Below are 22,867 nucleotides of genomic sequence, written 5' to 3'. Positions count from 1 at the left end.
TTATGAGCCGCTTGAAGCAAACATTTAAAGGACAGAAATATGTCGGGAGTACTCCTTTCTCTCTCTGACGATATTTGTGGCGGGCATCGAGGCGGTAGAGGAGAATGAGGCGAAATTATGCGCCTATATCTGTTGCTGTTCCACTTCCACTGCTCCGTTGTATGCCACCATGACGCCGATTGAAAAGAGAAAGCAGTATTCCCGGTATATCTCTGTCCTTCATATGTAATTGTCAGTGCCTCTTATAGGAGCGCTCAGTCTATCTTTATAAGTCTATGGGTTTTACAGTCCTCTATTCTCCAGGCTATATGGAGCTCTTAGCTCCGAATGCGCGAATGGCATTGTTGAGTGTTGTATAATAATTGGATATAATGGTGTCGGTTAATTATGGTGTTAATATAATAATAATATAAAATAGTGTATAATAATATTATAACTTCTTGTAGTCCGAAGATCTCGTAACATGGCTCTAGGCTCTGGTTAGTGAATTTCATAGTTATTTTCATCTAGGGATATTTCAAATAATTAGACAGTTGTTTTGATACCTTCTGGTTACAAGATTCTCGTCCTTCGAGTTCGGTCAGCCCTCTGACACACGCTGCTAAAAGTGGTTCGCAAAATGTCCCGCGATTCTGTCGCTAATCTCCACCACTAGTGGCGCTAGTAGTTGTCTGACAAGCTCGCGCGCGGTCAGCGAGGGCAGCGAGCGTGTCAGAAGTCTACTAGCGCCACGTAGAGGAACTAAAAAACGGGGACAAAACGCGTACAGTTTTTTAGTATACGTGCAGTGGTGAGTTCAGGTGGCTGAGTTCGGTTAGTTGATAAAAGTGACGTATAATAATAATAATAATCGATAAAACATATGTTCCGTTCGGATGTTACAATAAGACCATGATAGAGACTCTAGTAAAGGGTTTGCAAATTTGGCTACTCATCGCAAAATTGGTTATCACGGCTGCTGTTTCGGCGTCAATTTTTTTTTATTTGGCGAGATGGCGATTTTTGGCTACCTTACTCGTTTTTGTTCTTTTCTTTCTTGTGTTAATGATGTTGGTCATTTCGACTAGCAATGCAGTGGTAAAGAGAACTTGCTTAGCACTGACGTTTATTAATACTCGAATTTGCAATAAAATGGAAATTTCCATGCTCGAAGCTCTTCTACGAATACCGCTGCATTTCAGTGTTCGGAAAGTGCTGCAAATCATTCAAGCCAACAACTGCAATGATCAACAGATTCAACTCGTCCTACATGTGTATGCATCCGAAACTGAAACTTCGATGAATTCGAAAAACAAACATAACGAGACTGACCTCAGCGAAATGTTCGAAATTTTTCGGAAATAATTTGAATTCTTGGAATAGAAAGAAAATGGGATGAGTCGCGTACGTTGTAGACCAAATATACTCATAATGTGATACTAAACGAGCAAGTGTAGAACAATCCAAAGTAATTCTATGACAAACAGCTACTTTATTATCCATACTTTCTAGCTTCCTAATAAATTTGTATGGATTACAAGGTATTCGAGACTAGTTAGTCATTTCAAAGATTTCGATTTTAAAAGATCAGTCAACTCACGCGGAAGTATACTGTTTCTGGCTACATACGAATCTTCCACGGCGACTTTTGGCGCCTTTGAGAAATCTTTGGATTGGCTACTTGCTCGACAGCTTTCGGCGTCTTGAGATATCGAGAGTCTGGCAACCCTGCATTAGTCCGCAGCTGTTCACAGCCGTCAAAACGAAACAGCCACGGGTGCCAGCTGGACATTGGGGTTATATGATACGTAGTAATTATTAGAACGTCCGTAGTCGATTTATTCTTTTGTTTCTAAACAAGCAAATGCTCACACGACATATCACATTCATGCAACAATTTCACCCACCCATACTGTTGTAAACTACGCAGACGAAGAATGGCCAAGTCCATTGAAGAGGTTGAGGATTTATTCAGCACAAGTCATACTAACGAACCAGTCAAAGGTAACAGTGTTATGACTATAACTATTTCTTGGAAAACTCCCCATTATATGAAATAGAATAAATGGTCAAGAAGAAATGTTGTACCTATTCTACTTATTGTTTATTTGTCTGTATTTTCTGTCCCACCCTTTTTTGCGGTTGAATTCTGCAACATGAGCATGAATGTTACTTCTGTCCTTAAAATTTTGCTGTTAATCATATTCAAAAAAAAAAAATTGAAAACGAGAAATCAGAAACTGAGTGAAATTCATCAGACAGTCTGATTGAATTTTCTATGCAACATGTCAATGCTACAGAAGATGCATCGCAGCCAGCAAATCCTACAGTATCGTACGACGATATCGCAACCAAGTTACTTAACGAAAGACTATTACTCACCGCATTGGAGATGCACGCTGAATTATGCGAAGCAGGAAGTGAACTGCCTATCCTTAGGGATTATTTTTCAAATCCAGGGAACTTTGAGACTCAAAACATCAAGCCGGAGCCTTACATTGCTTTGCGTGAGTAGACTTTCTTTAAATAATTCTTGCTTGTAAATATTTTACGTGTCACAAGTTTGTCAATCAACTTGTATAATTTCAATGTCATATCCGCTGTACTGCTTTTCAAAACCTTGACTATCTCATAATGCTTCATGGCCATTGTCAGCTGTTTGGCCATCTTTTTTCGAATATGAGCCATACTTCCTCAGCAATTTTCATCATGAGTTGAATCCTTTTTCTTAATTTCCTTGACCAACTGTTTCAGTGAGCACCTCGTATTTATTCATTTAATCCTTAGACATTATTCATAAATCAATCTTACTTCACTAGCTAGGTCACTCAGTCAAGCTACCCTAGACTCACTCGATATGACAAGATATTCGGAGGACGGTGGCGGAATAGATGAACGTGTCGCTATACTGGAATTTGAGCTCAGAAAAGCAAGGGAAAATATTTCGGCACTTAGGGCCAACCTTACCGTCGCCACAGGTGAAGCTGCTCATTGGATATCATGTATTTGCCCTCCTGATAATATGATATCTCATGTTACATTTATTTCTCTTGTTTTAAAGAGTCTGAAGCAATGACGCCAGATACAGGGCTTGACAAACAAATAGTGATTGATTTCCCAATCAAACCTCACGAACAGCGAGCGCTTAATTATCTTGTCAACGAGTACCTCCTAGCTCACTCCTATAAGCTGACGTCTATTACATTCAGTGATGAGAATGAAAACCAAGATTTCGAGGACTGGGATGATGTTGGGTTGAATATTCCAAAACCTGCACAGCTCTTGCAGATATACAGGGAATTCATGAGGGCTAGCGGCCACGACAAACCACACTCAGCAAATGTCAGTGTACAAACAGAATTTGTTCAAGATTTGAATTCGGAAACAGTTGACAAAGATGAAGAGTTGAAAGAAATGGTTAGTACTTCACTATTAGAGTGAAAAAAACGAGGTATGAATAAATGTCCTTAATATCTTGTAGTCATTGATTTTTGTGAAAACCAATTTTGTGAAGCCTGTCCGCTACACTAAAATAATCATGTAGTTTTAGTTTGAAGAATTTTTCTATAAAATTATGTAGTTATTGCCTTCCAGCACTAGAGAAACGAAGCTTTGTTAATATGGATTAGCGGTGTAACTGGTTCTCTTATGTTTTCTTGTGCAGACTTTTGAAATACAGCAATTGAAAGAACAAAGAGCTGTTTTAGAGCAAGAAAAATCAGAGCTAGAAGGACTTTTAGTTTCGAGTGAAACTGATTTAATACTTGGCGAGACAAAGGTGAGAGCAAATAAATGCTCGCTAAAAATATCTTGAAACCTGCTTAATCGAAAATACTGAAACTGAAGATTCAACAAAGTAAGCAAAAAAGTCGAATAATTTTATATATCTAGGATAGCACAGGGACGATACAAACGATAAACTCCAACTCATCAACCCCTGAAAAGTTTGAGATTCTTGATTCGATGCTCCAGGATATTTCTAACATGACTCAAGAATCTTGTGGAGATGATACAACCTCAGTTGTGACTAGCCTGAATGAAACCGATCCGGGAGATCGAGAATGGACAACGCTACAATTGCCTAGACCTGATGTAACGAAACAGCCACGACTGGATTCTTGTGACTCTTCTTTCAGGTGTGATATTTTGAGGAAGATAAGCTGGGTCAAAGCAATAGTTGACAAAATTATCCCTAATTTTTCAGAATCTTACCAGCCAATTTTGAGAGAGAAGTAGTAACTCATTGCGTGGTGAACACGTCCAACCCTGCAACAGCATTCATAGAAGATCCACTGAGGAATAGCGTGACTCAGAAAAGTATTATTCACATATTGACGTACTCTTTGCCCAGAATAATACCAAACGTTATACTTAATAAAAGAGAAGAGACAATACCTCTAATTCTTAGCGCAGTACAACTGCACACGAACAGTCGCGAGAGGGAAAAGTTACTGCAGTTACTTTTTAACCTGAAAAAGAGGCCGCAGGAGGAGGAGAGATTGAAGATATTAGCTGGTAAGCCCTCTAAAATCAAATGTATGTGTGAAGGATCTTGTAAAGTAAACCCGTCACGCTCAAGCCGGGCCAGCTAACAACAAGTAATGTCAGGCATGTAGTCACTTGGGTAGCTTGGAAGGGTCCATTTCACAAAGTTATCTTGGTGTATAAAATTGTACTGTAAAACAATTATCAACTTATCTTTATCTCATATTTTGTCACTATCACCAGGCTTAGTGGCAATGGCGAAATGTTCGAAGACTTCCATAGAAACTGGTGAAGTTTTGGGCCAGTGTTGGGAACAGAGTCAGCACAAGCATCTGGAACGAAGACTGCTGGCTGCAGAATGCTGCTCAGCCTTGGCTCCACATATTTCAGGCACAACAAGAAATTCTTTAATGCTTTCTATGCTGCAGCAAATGCTTCTAGAAGATACGGAGCCCGTGGTCAGAGCTACTGTTGTCAAGACTCTGGCGCTATTAGTAGCATTAATGGATGATCCGGACAAATATTTCCAGGTGATAAAACTATATGATCATCAACTTTTCATTATATAAACTCGTCTGAAAGAATGAATGCAACAGCACCACGACGTAAGATATATAGAATTATTTCTTTCAATTTAATATTCACTTACAATAGCATTTTGTGACAACACATAATTGAATCAATATTAGAGTTCACAAATAGTAACACTACATAAAGCGGTTGTAACTCGTTTTCATCGCATGGAATTTGTGGTCTATCTTATGATTGTATGAGTCACTTGCTACTCAATTTTCCAATAAAATACTCTTTTTTTTTCAATTTATTGAGAGAAGCTGGCAGCTAACGACCATGCATTTTGTCTTATTTCTTATTTTGTCTTATTTCAGTGTGAAGAACTGACTCTTACTGCTCTGGATGATTCCTCATCTATAGTGGTTGAAGCTGCAGCTAAAATTCTTGTACCAGTGATAGCGCAATGGGCGCTTACACTTGGAAGATTTCAGTCCCATCTGCTGCCACGAATACTTAGCAAATTAAGGAGCCAGCTAAAGCCCTCACACCACCAAAATATCCAGAACAAAATTCATTCTGACGGAGATAGAGCTGTTGCATCTATCAATGTGCTGCAGTACCTCCTACCGCATACCGTTGTATGCGTTGCTAACACTGAGAATGTCAAAGCATTTGTTCAAGAATCAAAACCTTCGGACTTACGTCAGTACATATGGCTTTCCATTGTGATCGAGTCATCTTTTCTTCCCCATTCAAATTAATAAACTAGTATCTTGGTCAATACAAAGGAAAAATTGTTTTAAACAGTGTCTCGAGTTATCGAACAATGTGAGATGTCGTAATTAAAATTGTAGAATAATTTTTGACGTAGGAAGCCCCAAACAATAATAAGTTGACTCATTATCTGATCTTACATTAATAATAAAATAATTTTTTTAAGCAGCAGACGAGTTTTCCGCCCTTTGCCAGCTGTCCCTGTTAAATCCGAGAGTATTTTATGAAGGCGATATGGACATTACAGCTGTGCTTCACGCGTTCTTCGCAAATACATGGGAAAATGACACTTGGCCAGAATTAGAGTGGCTATCTAATAAATTGTTTGTTCCTCCTATTACTTACTTTATTTTAATAATAACTTTAATTTCTCTGTTTGATTGTACTTGGTTTTTACAGATTACCAGATGTAATTGACGTAGTGAAATCGATCAACGTTACCCAAGAAGCTGTTTTGAATGCTTTCATCACATATATACATTCTCTCTGCTGTGCCTTTGGCAGACACATAACTGTATCAAAGGTCGGTATGAAACAACCATCCTATCCAATGCCTAATAAAAATTGCGAATCAAACCAGTTTATGGAATATTGAAAATAAATCATTTTGTAATGACATTCCATATCGCGCGAAATAGGATGTTGTGTTACTAGCGCGCGAAGTGAGGAATTTCCATTGCGTGTGAAGTTTTCAGCATGAGCCAAGGTGGGCGCTGTAAACACAAGTCAGAGATTGCCCAGCCATATGTGTAACACACACTATTTTTTGCAATACCTGTGAAGGAAAGTTTGATTTGCGAAGCAAACAAGTGTAATAAAAATTTAAAACAAGTCGATCAAACGAAATCAAGAGGTCCAGAGGCACTGGCCTGACCTGATGAAACCTAACCGAAAGGTGCAAACTTCTGGTTAAATTCAGCACAATGATGTTACGCTAGTGGTGTGAAAAGTCTGTGCGTAAAATTAAGTTATCGGAAAGTGTGCATGAGACGAAAGAAAGCCTTAATGTGTAAAATTCAAAATTTCAGCTAAGCGCATGCGCCAGTGCCTTTTTACTGTACTGTTTAGAAATGGGGTACCTTAGGCACGCTTCATAAGCTTCGAAAATCTTACTTTCCAAACTTGTATTGGACAAAAAATTCATTTGCCTTTATCAGCATGGTTCGGCTAATTTAATTTGTTCTTTGATCTGCGACTAGTTTCGATATTTTGTTAAAAACTCAAAAGCATGAAGTGAAACATTATGCAGACGAATTAATCGATCTTATTATTTACATACACGATGTTTCTTGGTATCCAAGATCAATAATAAAAAACATCCATAGATGTTTATGATTCAGACCTTTGTATGGGGTTCTTCTCAGAACTGTAACATTTATTACACATACCTAACTTACGTTGTACGTAATTCAATTGACGAAGAACAAAGACACAAGGGAAAAAGGGGAAGAAAATTGGCCATCGAAGAAGTTATCAAAGCAACTGACAAGTGTTAAGAAAAAGATTAAAAAACTAGATAGTATACTTACTTAATTTAACATAGAAAGACTGCTTAAAGTCAATCGCTGAACCAAATCAGGAATTTTAAACAAAAACATCTCTTAACAATCATCTCCGTGTATAAGCTTGGGTCCGTCATCTGTAAAAAGGTTTGAACCATCATCAATCTTACCGTCATCAAGATCCTTTCTCCAAACCATCATCAAAAAACCTTACTACAAGCAAACAGGACATAATTCACTTATCCAGCTCTTTCGGAAACATTATTTTCCTAATCAATCAACGGAAAATAGTTATGAAGGTGTAAATCAAATTATACCAGATGCCCCGGTAAACACGTCAAGAGAGAGCACACAATCACTGTTAATATCAAGAGACAAAGAGTCGCGTTTCATTTTTAAAAAATTAATTTATTAAAGAAGTTTCGCTTTGCAAGAATAACGCTACAAATTTAGTAGATCGGTGTATTGAAACCAGATTAGTAATTCTTAAGAATAGGTGTTTCGGATCAATAATGAAGTACCTGTATGTGAACGGTTTGTCATAAGCACTCGACAGGGTCCTTAGTAGATTCCAGGTCAGATGTGTTCCGAAAGAAAAATGTTTGAATCTGGTTTACAAAATACTTTGTAATGATTGCAACAAACTTTACATCGGCCAGACTAGTAGATTGCTTAAGACAAGAATTAACGAACATAAACGCAATATTTTTGCTGATTTGGAAAAAGAATTAGTCTTGACAAAACATAGGATAGATTGCGACCATAATTTTAACCTCTTTGATGTCAGTATCCTCTGTGGGGAAAAGGACTATGGGAAAACGTTGATTTCAGATATGTGTGACATAGTAGGTGATAATAATGTCGTGAATTTGAGATCTGACACTGACAACTTAAATAAGTGGTATTACAACCTGATTTCAAATACGTTAGCCTATTCTCAACTGATGATCCAACTTGGAAATTTATATAGTTGGATCTGTTGGCCCCACGATACTTGATGCCGTGTGATCTTTTGTATTTGATTGGGGTCATCGGTCTCTCTTGTTATTGACGTTGATTGTGAGTTCTCTCTTGGGGCGCTTACCAGGGTACCTGGTACAATTCAGCTTACACCGTCATGAGAGTTTTCCATTGATTTATTAAGAAAATAATGTCTCCAAAAGAGACAGATAAGTGAATTGTCTCATGCTTGCTTATGATAAATCTTTTTCATGATGGTTTAGAGGATGGATATTGATGATTGGGAGATTGATGGGTCTAACCTTCTTACAAATAACGACCTAGGCTTACACACGAAGATGATTGTTAAGAGATGTAGTTGTTGTTTAAAATTCCTGATTTGGTTCAGCGATTGACTTTAAGCGGTCTTTTTATGTTAAATTAGGTAAATATACCATCTAGTCTTTTACCATTTTCTTAACACTTGTCGGTTGCTTTGATAACCGTTGTTCTTCGATGGCCAATTTTCGACCCCTTTTTTCCCTGTTTTTTTGTTCATTGTTAATTGAATTATGTATAACGTAAGTAATGTTTAATAAATGTTATAGTTCTGAGGAGGACCCCCACTAAAGGGTTGAAAGTCAAACCTCTATGAATGTTTTTTTGTTTTATTATTGACCTTGGATATCAAGAACAATCACGTAAGTGAACCTTATTTTCTCAGCCTCTAAAATAAGTCATACTTTGAATAATAATCTGCATTACATATTACTGGTGAATTTGGAAAATTTTCATCTAAACAACTTTTCAGCCACCAATTAAGGTTCGTTTTTACCAATTTTATTTGCACAACGTGTTCTTGCTCAAGTGAACATCAATCATGTCCCGCATCGACATGGCTCGATGATTTCTCATTGTTTAGTTGATTTAAAAAATACAATATGACCGGATTCCTCAAATATAATAAAGCGCTTTTTTTTTTCTTTTTTTTTTTTATGTAATGATATATATTCGAAATTGTCTCGGAATGTCAATTAAATCGGTTGGGCCGTTTTCAAAATATTGTAGTGACTGACTTTGATAACCACGTTTTGAAGAAAACGAGTTCAAAAAATAATGATGTGTAACAAAATGGACAATTTTTTAATTCACCATTACTTATTGTTGGCTATTATTCCAGAGCCATAGAATAATCCCACAAGTAATTCATGTCCCTCTCATTTGACGATGAGTAGTGATGACCATTTTATCCAACATTATGCCTGAACTTGGACATACAACATAGCCTCCGAGTCAGATAAACATGCTACAATATTATCATCAATATTGATCATTCCAGTAGAGTGAGAAATATAGTTGAAAACAACAGAAATTTTCAGTCAGGCTCAATCCATTTTATTGATCCCAAAATTACAATCGAAACAACAGCTTGGTTGACCAATTGAATATATTTCTCGACCATTAAGTTGTTAATGGATACTATACATTGGTCAGTATTGTTACGGTTACACCTGTTAGAAGGAAGTAACTATGACCACAGTGTAATTCAATGTATTTACAGACTTGCGTAGTTTCAGCATCTTTTGTTACGGGTTTAACTAGATCTATAGCAATATGAATTATCACAAAAATATTCCAGATGGAAACATGAAAGAAGTTGGTATAAAATTTCCAGACAAACGCTTGACACGTTAACTTAAAAGAATTTGGAAGAAAAACCAATCTTCTTGATGTTCTTATTGCACATACTATTCTAAAAACGCTCACGACTTCATTCAATTTTTTAATATTCATATTCTGAAGCAGCATTTTGCCTAATATTTTCTAACTATCCCAAGCAATTTTATCAAAAAGGCAAAGTTTTTGGAATATATGAAAAGGGGAAGTTTCATTCAATAGTTTGGAGAAAAATAGTTTGTACAAATTTCTTTTTTTCATCTTAAACAAAGTTGAAGCTGATATAACCGGTTGAGAAAAGGTACCGTGTCACCCATGCTAAAGTATATCTTTGTACTTCGTGACCCAGGACTATCGATCCATACGCAACCAGTGTTCCTTGTAATAATCTGCGACTGTAATGTTTTTTCATTATTTATAGGAAATTTGTGGTTTGTGAATTATAGCTGATCAAAATTGGTGAATCAGATCGCAACTGATGACTCAGGATAGCTGATGAGCCCATGACAATCAAAATAGGATTCTCCAGGCTTATTTGGAGCCACGAGATACTACCGGATTAGCCAATTTTGAATGGCTGTATTTCGCAAGTGGCAAATTTTCTATTAGAAACAAAAAACTGTTCGGTCTCGCACTTTTGCGCTGAATACAATGGTATTTTATGGGACGATAGCCTTGAATCACTCTGTATATTGAAAATAGAGAAATTCAATTGCATATGACTTTTGCTATTACTATTTTTAATGGAAATAGAAAATACGACCCAATTATTTTCAAATATTCTACTTAATGTACATATAAAAAGAAGCAATTTTTTTTCCATGAAACTTCGCTATGATGTAAATTCAATGAATTTAAAAGCTCAACCTTTAAAATGAATCCTAAAAAGGCCTATCAGAAAATAGGCTAACAGAATAAAAACAACAACGTAAAAATCAATTAGTTCCATTCCAATATTGTAATCATTTTTACAGATTCAGCCCATTTTTGCTGCCAAATTGTCGGAACTTGAGCAACAACTCATAATGTTGACACCCGACAGAGGAGCTCTGAGCTTAATGTTGATTCCGGCGTACTTGACGATTCTATCGACCCTTGATGTGACTGAAGTAACGAAAGCATTGAATCAATTTATTGTTGCCGTGGCTATAAGCGGCGTCAGCAGTGCAAGTCTACAAATGGCTGTTATCAGACTCTGTAATGAAACTCGACTGCAGGAACACGTTCTTAACGCTCTCTGGGATGGTATATATGAGTGCCTGGAATTTAAACTACTATAACGATTCAGAAACAATTTCGATAGTCACAATGAATCCTTTTCGTAATCGATATTATGTGATTCTGAATTGTGTTAATGCTTTTGTTTACAGACAACTTTACGCTCCCTTGAACCGCTATAACATAATTAAAGATATAATTCTCTCGTTTTCTGTAACAAGGTTAATTTAAAGTCAGTATCTTGCTACTTACTAGGAAAAGTTATTAATCCAGTTACTTCAAACAGAAATATTTAACTGAACAACCTGATTGAGATAAATCCACCTTCAAAACAAAAATAGCAAATAAATTTAGTCTGAGATTGTTCACTACACCATTTTAAGAAGTGTAAATTTGAACATAACATCTACATGTTAAATATAGGAGTGGTTCATCAAAGATCGACAGTCCGATGTGCGACTGCAGTTTTATTCAGTTCTGTAATATCTCATATTACGGACCATTTAGCCAACACAAGAGTAGCACCAGCCATAGTGACACTGACCAATGACACTGATTTGTAAGGATGATTTCTATATCAAAGAATTATTTAACAGATCCAAATCTCCAGTAACATTACATTTGTCAACTAATTCAAAAATACCTCATTGCAGAACAGTCAAAGCTGCCGCTATCCCAGCACTAGCTCATCTTGTCACTGAGTGTGGAGCCAAAGAGGCAAGGGATAAAGCGCGGTTGACACTGGAAATGATAGCTCGAGAACCACAGGGCATCCCGTCATCATTGGCAGTTTCTTTGGTCACTGCTCTCTCAAGTATCGCGCCAAACTGTCCCCAAAATTACACAGAAGATGGTAAGTCATTTATCAAACGAAAATTTGACTAACGTTTTTTGCAACACATCTTTGGAAAGTTCGATGATCCGGTGAATAACTATATCCTACCAAAGAGAGCCAGCCCTGGGCAATGTTTCCATTAGATTCAGGGTGAAGTGCTAGTCGGTAATGTTCGCAATTTATGAGTATTTTATAGTAAAATAACAAGTTATTAGGTGTTTTGTCAGTAACATTGGGTTTTCTATTTTCCTTTAAAATCACGGGTAAAAATGATATAATGTCTGTATGTCAGTTGATCATGCATGCCAGTACATATTACAGTACCCACACTTACTGGCTATTTGAACTCTTGCCAACTAACCATTTAATTTTGCTGACATACTGTAGTGTCGCAGGGTGAGGAAGGATCGATCAGGCAACATTAAATGAAAGTAGACCGTTTCACACTAAACTAAGTATATTATGATGTTACTGATTCGTACACGTGTCACCTTATGAATGAATGCTCATGATTCGGCTGTCTAGCAGTTACCCTGTTCATCGAGCGTCGCGCCCGTCTCGTGCATGCACACATACCTACTTTCATACCCATTCACACAGGCTAACTGCGTGGGTACATTACACATACCAACTCCCATTAAGCTTTAGTGGAATATGATTATTCAATGGATTTTCATACCCCATCAATCGTACATGAAACGCCCCACTTTTGAACACTGCAAAAAAATAACGTTGGCACATGCCTACAATTGAAATTCTTCATTTTCCACACTAAGGCTTTCTTTGGCACATATGGAATTTCAAATAACTTAACATCTCGCACTGTGTCATTGAGCGCAATGACGAATCCGATTTACAGAAACAGTGCCCACTTTTTTTGCTAGTCGAATTCGTCATAAGTTAATTAACATGAAATTTATGTGCTGCCAGTAGCAACTCAAATAAAACTTTCCGCACAGAGGTGTTACAAAAACTATGGTGTGTGTGACATGTGCGGATAGGTGATATCTGCCTTGCGTGATTACAACATTCCCCTTCTATTCGTGCCACACGCAATAGTCATTCAGATATCGCCTACTTTCGGTTCCCCACATCTTACAAAATATACTAATTGCTGATTTGGTATTATATACAATTTGTACGACCGTCTCTTTAACTTTCAGTGATAGCTACCCAGTTAGCGGGCATAACGGCCTCCGCTCTTCAGCAGGGGCGAAAAATCGAGCTCACAAATTCCCTCGTCGAAGCCTACTCGGTCCTTGTCTACTGTCCACTCAGTAATCAATGCATTACCGGTGTTCTTTTGCCTGGGCTTAGGTACCTTGAAGTGCTCGTCAACCAAACCCAACCTCAGCACATAGAATTAGTGAATTCATTACTCAAGGAGGCCACGTCCAGGCTGGATTCCGAGAAGCCATTGGAACGGTAAATTGCTTACAATGAAACTGAATTACTGAATTCAAAGCTCACGCCTCCTTTTTTATCTTACTTTTACTTTCTCATTTGAAAAAAAACCTTCATTATTCTCAATTTAAAATAGAAAACGACTTGAGAATTTCTAATTAGTCACATTTTTTGTAAATGTATCTCAAATAACATTGAATTTTTTTTTTTAACATTCTCGCGGGATTACCAATTGAATTCATGTACTTTTTTCCCCCTGTTTATGTGTATCGCAGCTCACGATTCATAGACTTTTCTTGAAAGTCAAATCTTTTTATTAAGAGGATGCTATATCAGTGTTTACCGTCCAAGTGAAGTGTCTCTAATTTTGCCTAGACTCGAAGCCTACACATTACTGATGTCAAAATGCTGCAGTCAGTGCGGATTTAAATGCAATTTCAAATAAAACTATCCAAAATCTTTCTTGTTATGTGCGCAAATAACGTGCGGAAATGTATCTGTGCGATAAGTGGTAATTCAATCAGTGGAATTCATTTCTTGGCATTATTGTTATGTAAGACCAAACTTATTTTTCCATATTTGTAGGTAGCATTGCATGGCAAATTGCGCTGACTGCTGTATTTCAACATCATTCATGTGCAGACTTTGATAATAGTCAAAATAAGTGACATTCAATGCGGTCGGTAAAACTTCACGGTTTGAACTTCGTCGATATAGGTCAGTATGAAAGAAAATAATTTTTGACGACGTCAAATTCATGTCCAGCCGAATGGTTGTCACTACATTATTTTCTTTTACTGTGACCTACATCGACGAAGTTCAAATTATTAACTCACCAAGGTCACGAAATCAGCAATCAATCGGTAAAGATTAGAGTATACCATCCTCTTGAACAGAGCACGGGTGCATTTAAGAAAAATGTTTACTTTGAATAAACACATTTGTATGCTTCAAGAATAATCATTAACAGAAGTAGGTAATGTGCGTGATTTTTCAGTGAAATCACTAAAAATGCAATCCAAATTCATCGATGAATCAAGTATACAGATTTCTATTACAGATATTTAATTGTTGTCATTTTCACAGATCGGCATCATCAAGTTCCGGGCTGTCTCTTGCGATAGCGAACGTGAACGTTGGTCAGGGAGTGGAGGACATGTGTCAGAGGATGAGTAAGATATTTCAACAGAAGTCAAACACGCCTAGTATGGCAAATATATTTCGTAAAAAGTAAACGGTTAATCAGTGAACTGTAATTATTTTTAAAAGAATGTTAGGTCACTTGAGGCACATCAGTTCGACATTGTTTCAGAAGATTGAGTTTTATATCCAAAATAGAAGCCAGATCGAATTGTTTTTGCGAAAAGATATTCGTATCGTATCAACAAAGTGTGCTATGATTTTAGCAGAGTGAAAATTGATCACCAAAAAACGTGTTTAGCTTATGAACAAATAGAGGTAGCAGATGTACTGATCAGTGCGCTGATACCCTTTATTCGTATTTTCTAGACCTTACTCTATCACTCAGTATGTTCGTTGCCCGAGTTTGCCTACAAGCTGAATACGTTACTTGTCGTTTAGTTTCCACTAGTCTTCAATAAAAATACTTTTACTTTATACGATACAAACTATATCTATCTGTTGAGTAAATATTATCTGTGTATGTGAGTATATCCATCTGCGCCTGTGCAAGGAGAGTTTGATCGGGCTCATATCGGGCTCATGTTTTTGAGGTATCATATTATGCTTTCTCCTAAAACCCTGTCGGACTGATGTACATCCGTAACGTCATTCCTTCCTGCGTCACTTATATTTTATTGTATATAATTAATAATAATAGGAATTAAATTCAATAACAAGAATAGATTGAAACAAAAAAAAAAATTGAGTCTGAGAGGATAGAATGAAGAGGATAGAAGCAGAGCTCATTTCGTATTTTCTTTTTTGTGTAAATGAAGAACGGGAATTGTGGATAAAAGTTTATTCACACATAGCATTATATCACATATACATTAGGGTGGTTCAGGAAAAAAATTTTGTTTTCGCTTTCACCCCCTGAAATGTAGGTGTTTGATAGAAAAAAAGGTTGCTGATTCGATTTTTATTTCTATTCATTTAACATGGAAACGTGTCATTTTTTATTAAGACTTAAAATACTCGGAACTATTCAAATTTTTCAAATTCATGCATAGATCTTTCGAGCTGGTTCTTCACGTTTTTCAAATCTCTATAAGAAAGCATAGTTACAATTAGAAAAGACATTACAGTCATCTGAAAACTACTCATTTATACCGAAACGAAAAAATCGGTAGTGTTCTGATGATGATAATTATGGATTGTTATATAGAGTTGGGAAGCTTGAAGAATCAGCTTCAAGGATCTATACATGGATTTGAAAAATACAGAATAGTTTACGAGTATTTTAACTTTGAACGAAAAGTGAAATCTTCCTATGTTAAATAAATGTGAAATCAAAGTCACAAGAGTGACTTCTTAGACTTGAGCTTGAGAGGTTGTTTAAAAAAAAATGTGTTGGAAAAAAAAAATTCTCGAACCATCCTATTATACATTATACATATTTGTATGTTATTTCGTTATCATTTAGTATACATATACAGGTATGACAGTTTTCTGACCGCACAAAGCATTGAAGAAACGTATCAGTCCAGTCATTGTGTCCGAAAAGAGGCAAAGAAAGAAAAATAAATCGAAAAGTTTAATTTTTAAACATTGTGTGGGCGTGGGGGCTTCGAAAACTCAACCTCAAATTATGGACCAAGATTCTCTATAAGCCTTCTCCGCCATCTTGAAAAGGGTAATTTTTTTCGATAACTCGGCTCTTCGACGTGATACAAAAATTTCGATCATATACTTTGTTTTAGCTTTTTTTACGCTCTGCAATTTGAGTTTCATAATTTTTTCACTTATTATTCATAGTTGTTGAAACATCGAACGAAACAGAGAATAATTAAGAGATTGAAACTCGGTTTTTCCATTTTTACAGCAATCCTCTATAGAATTGCTCTAATAAAGTTCTCGACAACTTTTGTACAGAACATTTATTTTTATAATGCAGTTTTTGATTTATAGCACAGCAAACCTTTCCAACCATGGTTATTGCTGAATATACACATAGTTAACGATTGATGAAACTGTAAAATTAGCCAAAATCACATTTGTACAATATAGATTTTATTCCGAACTTTTCTTCCTGTAAAATTGATATCTTAAGAGATATACCTACAGCGTAAACATTGCGTCGCGTGAGTGATCAGTGGAAATGTTAATCGTAACACACTCGTAGAATTTCATAAAATGGCAAAAAGTTTTCAGAACAATGACAATACTGTGTAGTGAATCTGTGAAAATTGTAAATAGTGTCAAAAACTATTAATAATTTATAAATCTTTCTTACCTGCATAGGTAGAACGTCTTATACATCATGAAAAATTTTAAATGCAGTGTGATGCAATTGTTTGTACATCATGTTATTTTATAAAAATGATGATGACGATAGCAATAACAACAACGAGAGTGACAATAATATCAATAATCATGAGAAGTCAAAGACGGAGAAGAGAATAACAGACTTCAATGAATGCAAATTAATTAATTGAGGTAAAAAACAGACTGAAAAGTTTATTGTTTTACAAAAAATGACGTGTCTCATGTATTTCGATGATCTGAAAAGAACGGAATCTCATACAAAATCACCCCAAGAGATTTGCACTATTTGTAACATGCAGTTCCCAAAAACACTAGAAAAATTCATTCTGGAGTGCCCGATCTACAACTGCCTTAGGGACCAGTACATACACATATTTCGCATGCACCAATTGAGTCTCATAGGTGTAATTGAATGCAAGAACACGGCAGCACCCAAAGCACTGTTCTGCTGTATGGTAGGAGTGCTAGCCAGCCCTGCGATCTTATATAGCGAATGAATAGCGAATGCCAGCTTAGACTACTTCAACGTTATCACTATTTTACAAGTTTAATCTATATAGGGGTGCGGGGAAAAAAATAGACCCTAGTGAGCAAAATGGGCTCCCTGTATAATCAAATGAGACTTCAAAAAGTGTCGATAAGCTTGAAATATATTTTAAGGCTAAAGAAAAAAAAAATGGCGTCAAAATTGGTCTAACGTTATTCCTTTCTTAAGTGACCCATTTTGCTCACCTCTCCCCTAAATCTTGATTATGATTCTACTGTACGATAATATTTATTTCTTTTATATTTTATGTAGTATTGGGAGGAGGAGGGGGGGGGGGCATGACATTAAATTAGGTATAATTTTGTTTAAAATCATCAGTTTTGTATCGATTCTATCTATATTTATATTCCTGCCAACTGGATCAAAAATTAAATTGTTCTAGTTTTTCAGCTGCAAATTTCGATCACAGTACTACCTCGTTATAAGAGTGTCAGGGCGGTTAGGGGAATAGGATTCTAAGAAATTCGGCGCCTGGACTCGAGAATCGCACACACGTCGATGATCGTCACCACTCCTCGTTATGAGATAATCACAGTTATGTATACGAATGCAATGCCTTCGTGCATGATTCGACGCAATCGCTCTTTCGCTTATAATGAGGAGTCCTCGGTAAAGTTAGGAGACCTCAGGTAGAAGGATAGAGTGGGGAAAGTTCTAAAACCCGCTCAAGCGGAACGCATGGGAAATCTATACTACATGTAATATATAAAATTCTTTGTATGTATGTTTGTACGGATTTAACTTAAGATCTATTTGACGGGTTTTGATGAAACTTTTTTTAAAATGTTCTTCATAATTCCAGAAGTGCTATAAGCTATGTTATATTTAACTTTTTAAATAAAATTTTGAGTTCATAATCAAAGTTTTATGCGTTCTGTACTACTTGAGCTATTGCTGAGACCTACCGTTGCTCCATCACTCCGATCGCCCGTAGTGGGGGTTAAGATTATTGGCCGGGGGAGTATGATTAGAAGTAGGAGACGCAGAGCTAGATCTGTAATGTTGCCGATCTTGCGGGAAAACTTGCGCGACGGGCGTCCTGTGCAGATCTCTGGAAGCGTCCATAAATTACGTCACCAGTTTTTTGGGGAGAAGGGTGACTTGGTGAAGGAGAAGGGTATAGAAATTATAACGTCCATGCAAAAGGCCAAATTCACAAATAAAAATTTTCGGTCGGTAACAATGAATACTGCGCGTGATGTTTTCTTCCTGGTAACAAGGGGAGTCTAGATTTATTCGCGGGGTGGCGGAAATCTGTGTTATGTCATTTGGAGGGGGGGGGGGGGGGGGGGGTTCTTTCAATCTGACAGATGATGACAAAACCGTCCCTCCTCCAGGGGGTCAAAAATATTCAAAATTTGATTACGTAGTTTATGGACGTTCCCTCTTCTGTGAAAGCAATAATTTTTCTTCATGAGAATCTTCCACGAGATCCAATTTTAACGATTAAAGAAAAAACTATCACCCGGGATTCGCTACGCCGGGTATTTCTGCTGAGTTCTCTTATAACGAGGTAGTGCTGTAATTAAATTTCAACAAGAATAAGTTTCTAGCATATCATTCTTCTGGGCGAATTTTATGGTTGTTCATGGGATATTTTCATAAATCTTATTGTAAAATTATGAATCAGCTCCCCAAATATTTGAGTGCCAAAGTAATCCGCCCTGCTTCCCTATCTGCTGATGTGATCGTACTTAAAGAGGCGATGGGTCTATACCCTCTTTGCTATGGGAAGTTGTAACTCCTGCAGGTAAATAAATCTATTATTATTGTTGTTGTTATTAATATTATTATAATTATTTTTATGATACACCATGATATAAAAATAGTTGTATCATGCTGTATTGATAATTTTTGATGAGGTATAAGACGTTCTACCCATGCAGATAAGAAAGATTATTACTAGTAAGAAATCATTACTAATTATTTACACTATTTATAATTTTTATAGATCTACTACACAGTATTGTCATTTTTCTGAAAACTTTTTACCGTTTTATAAAATTGTCTCCATGTCTCTGTTTACAATATTGGATGGATGAATCAGATCTTATCGAAACATTATACGGTTTTTGTGTCCGGCCTCTATAATGACTTTATCGTACTATAGAGTTCTTATAGGTGCTTGTAGAGACCGGACACAAAATCCATAGTATTTCGATAAGATCTGATTCATCTATCCGACATTTTAAGCAGATACATACGAGCAACATTTTCACTGATCATTCACGCGACACAATGTTTACAGCGCCATAGCTTTTAAAGTATCGATTTCAGAGAAAAAAGTTCGTCATCAAGTTTATTGAAAATATCATATTCTATAAAAATTTCCACATGAAAATTGTAAAGAATTTTATTACCTACAAGAAAGATCGTTACTATTTTTGTCGTACAGTGCATGGTTCACGAGAGAAATCTAGGTAGAACATTTCAGGTAAGCCTTTCCAAGCCCCTCCTACCCAGTATATAAAAATTAGACTTCTTGGATCATTTTCCCTTTCAAATGCATATAGTGACTGAACGATTTATACAATGTAACTGGACACCATTTCACGTCGCAGCATCGCGTGTGCGACTAATGTACAACGTCCATGCTGTTAGGAATTATGTACATACGTATACAGTGTGCCTTCTTGAATTTCTAGTTTTTGAAACTTGTATGTATATTCAATAGAAAAGTGAGAAAGTACGACAGAGAGAACCTTATGCATCAGTCTTTTATCTATGGTCTGTTGAATCTCACGTACAATGTAATATTTGCGTTATCGGAGTTCGGAATATCAAATATATATTGTAAAAATTTACGCGGCTAGTTGTGATTATTATTGATTATGTATATATATTATTATCAACCACGATTTCCTGTGTAGAAATGTAACGTATTGAGAGATGTGATGGGATGATCATCAAAGTAGGCAATAAAGTTAAATTTCCTTCATAAAGAGAATAGAGGTCGCTTTGATTAAGTCAAAGCACAACGTGAAAGGTTTTTTTACGGAAGTAAAGTCGACCGAATGCTCGTTTTGTCTGAGCGAGCCGGTGTCGATCGTCTCTACCTATAAATTATTAACCTGAACATATTGTCTAATTACAGTCTGAACATTAAGTAACTAATAAACTTATAAAATTTCAAGTAAATGGAATACGTAGATCTGGAAAATTCCAGTTAGATCTGAAAATAATTTTGAGAAGAGCAACAGATGAAAGTATTTTTGAAGGTGACCTAAATGTATGTGTAAGTGTATATATTTGTATTAAAAAACGTCAAATTTATCGAGAGGATACTTATGATGCTGTGGGTTTCAGGCCAAATTTATTGCAAAGAAGTTTTTTTTACACAAATCCAATTTATAATGTAAATTTTATTAGCAAGATATATTGTTTCGAAAACTACAATAAATAACCAACATTATACTTATACTATTATTGTTACTTCATTATCAATATTATTAACATCATTACGAAAATATCAGTGTTTGCACATGGATTTCTGGCTATGAAAATATGAAAGTATTGCATTTAATATTATTTTTACATATTCATTAAATTTAAAAAAATTAGAATCATTTTCTTTTTATCTACGTGACTAATCGTACGTGATGATGTAGTATTAGAGAATCTTAGAATTACATAATATATACATGACTAATACGATTATGGGCGCGAAGACGAACCAAAACTAGAGAAATCGAATCAAAATTAAATAAAATATATCTCCACAGACTTGAATATGTATAAACAATTCAATATTACGAAGCTCACTTGTGGCATCGCCCGGTATTTTCATAATTTAGTATAGTCTAGTGCTTAAATTTACGTCGAAATGGATATACATCGAAATAAATATAAGTATTAACAAGTATTGTTTAAAGGTTACTTCTGCTATGCAAATGCAATCAGCACTGCTAATCAGCGATTGCTTCTGTTGTTCATATTCAAATTTTTATCAAATATTTCTACGTGTTAATACTGCAATGCCTAGAAGATAATATAGTTATCGATAAATAAGTTTCTATCATTTGGGTGAACAATGTTTTTTACAAAGTGCAATTGATTCAGATGAAAGTTATATTTATCGTAATCATGTAATAAGGGAAATTAACGGAACTCGAAAAAAAAATAATTAGAACCTGTAATTTGAAAGGACAAGAAAAAAAGGTATAAATGAAATTTTAATTATTGACCATTTCTACAATTTCCACGCTATTTACAGTCGTAGGAAATAAAAACGACAAAACAACATGAAGTGAAATGATGATTATAGGCCAGTGCTTCGTTCTTTGATTCATATGTGTTATTGTATGTATGTACATATAACCAACTATGTTCATCATCATTAATAAACGTATTGACGTCTGGCAAAGGGACGTTTATCTGGAGTCCTTTCAAATTCAGAATCTCTCCTGCCTTATCAGATTATTGATACACATTGCAAGACTACGATAAAGTAAAAATTCAAATGTACTGTACTACTACGTAGGTGTTCGATCAATATAAACGAAAAGAGGCTGGGTGAATTCAGATTCAGCTGGCTGGTTATTACGACTTTGCAAAGTCAAAGTAAGGCATTCTCAAATGACCTTTTTCCGCTTCTCTTCCGAATGCGTGGCGAACAGATGCATGAACTCAGTTTTCTTACTCAGCAGTTCAATTAGATCCTCTGGAATACAAAAATTCACAACAACAATAACAACAATGCCATTGACGGTGTCAATGAGGTTGACAGTAATAACAGTAATAACAAAATATTGGTGGAAGTCTTGCCTACAACTCTGATACATTGTCTAGAAAACCGTGCACAGAGCCTTTTGCGTCTCCATATACGTGAAATCAATAAATTATCTTACAATTAAATATACGTGTTTGCCAGTTTGCACCAAGTGTAAAAATCGATCGATCAGAATTTAGTGATTTGCTCAGCCATGTAAACTAACTATTTTTTGTATAATTTTACGTATAAGAAACCTTAGAAGGTGTGGTTTCCTATTACCGGGTACAGAAACGTTTTCTATATATTTTTTACAACACATGCCTGGTGCAAAAAAATTTCCGACAATTCCGCTGAAAAATTTTTCAAACCGAAATGTACTAAAATTCAGATTCTGCAGAGTTCTAAATTCTACATTTATCTGGAAAATTCTCGGAATTTCTGACAATTTCTGTTCGATAATTTTGCCAAAATTCTGAGGAAGTAGAGAAATATGCGAGAGGGATCAAATCCAGTTTTCCAGAAGAATTTTTGTTTTTTCTTCCACGAATTCTGAAAATTCGTAATTACTGATTTTGTAGTCATTTTTTGAATGTAGAATGTTAACACGGAGAAATGCAAAGTTTTGTACACTATTTCTGATTTTCTATGAAAAATCTTGCAAACATTTTCAAATTTTTGCTTCACAGTATTGTATGAACTCGTGAAATGTGAAGAATTCTACAACCACAGAAAAATGCAGAGTTTTCATAGAAATGTTGAGTATGGACTACAATATCCTGGAAATTTCAGCCTCTCCAATTTGCAGAAATTTTTAGAATGTATTGTATTTTACGAAA

At 35.8% G+C, this 22,867-nt stretch overlaps 2 protein-coding genes across 8 annotated transcripts in view; one reads left to right on the top strand and one right to left on the bottom strand.

The window, feature by feature from the left end:
• Positions 1-1,721: 1,721 nt before the first annotated feature.
• LOC124212999 (RAB11-binding protein RELCH homolog) lies at positions 1,722-21,687 on the top strand. Of its 4 annotated transcripts, none has more exons than XR_006881790.2 (17): positions 1,722-1,983; positions 2,280-2,486; positions 2,799-2,957; positions 3,041-3,396; positions 3,644-3,757; positions 3,871-4,115; positions 4,184-4,494; positions 4,708-4,994; positions 5,352-5,679; positions 5,921-6,074; positions 6,151-6,274; positions 10,844-11,114; positions 11,511-11,646; positions 11,741-11,940; positions 13,086-13,347; positions 14,413-16,944; positions 17,711-21,687. XR_006881790.2 is itself a non-coding variant. In XM_069133892.1 (17 exons), exons 1-17 carry the CDS (start codon positions 1,917-1,919, stop codon positions 16,770-16,772), a joined length of 3,330 nt encoding a protein of 1,109 aa, XP_068989993.1. In that variant the 5' UTR covers positions 1,722-1,916; the 3' UTR covers positions 16,773-17,589. The 4 variants fall into 4 exon arrangements, 3 of the variants coding, with proteins under 3 accessions (XP_068989993.1, XP_046469701.1, XP_046469700.1); XM_069133892.1 differs by lacking the exon at positions 17,711-21,687 and having other exon boundaries at positions 14,413-14,498; positions 16,750-17,589; XM_046613745.2 differs by lacking the exon at positions 17,711-21,687 and having other exon boundaries at positions 14,413-14,498; positions 15,945-17,589.
• LPCAT (lysophosphatidylcholine acyltransferase) overlaps positions 20,663-22,867 on the bottom strand; it is a 125,626-nt gene continuing 123,421 nt past the window's right edge. For all 4 annotated transcript variants that reach the window (XM_046613746.2, XM_046613747.2, XM_046613748.2 and 1 more), the window contains exon 11: positions 20,663-21,980. In XM_046613746.2, the coding sequence (XP_046469702.1) occupies positions 21,892-21,980 (89 nt within the window). In that variant the 3' untranslated portion in view covers positions 20,663-21,891. The remainder of the gene's footprint in view (positions 21,981-22,867) is intronic.

Source organism: Neodiprion pinetum, chromosome 2, assembly GCF_021155775.2.
Source record: "Neodiprion pinetum isolate iyNeoPine1 chromosome 2, iyNeoPine1.2, whole genome shotgun sequence".
NCBI lineage: Eukaryota > Metazoa > Arthropoda > Insecta > Hymenoptera > Diprionidae > Neodiprion > Neodiprion pinetum.
This window is presented reverse-complemented; position numbering and strand designations above follow the sequence as displayed.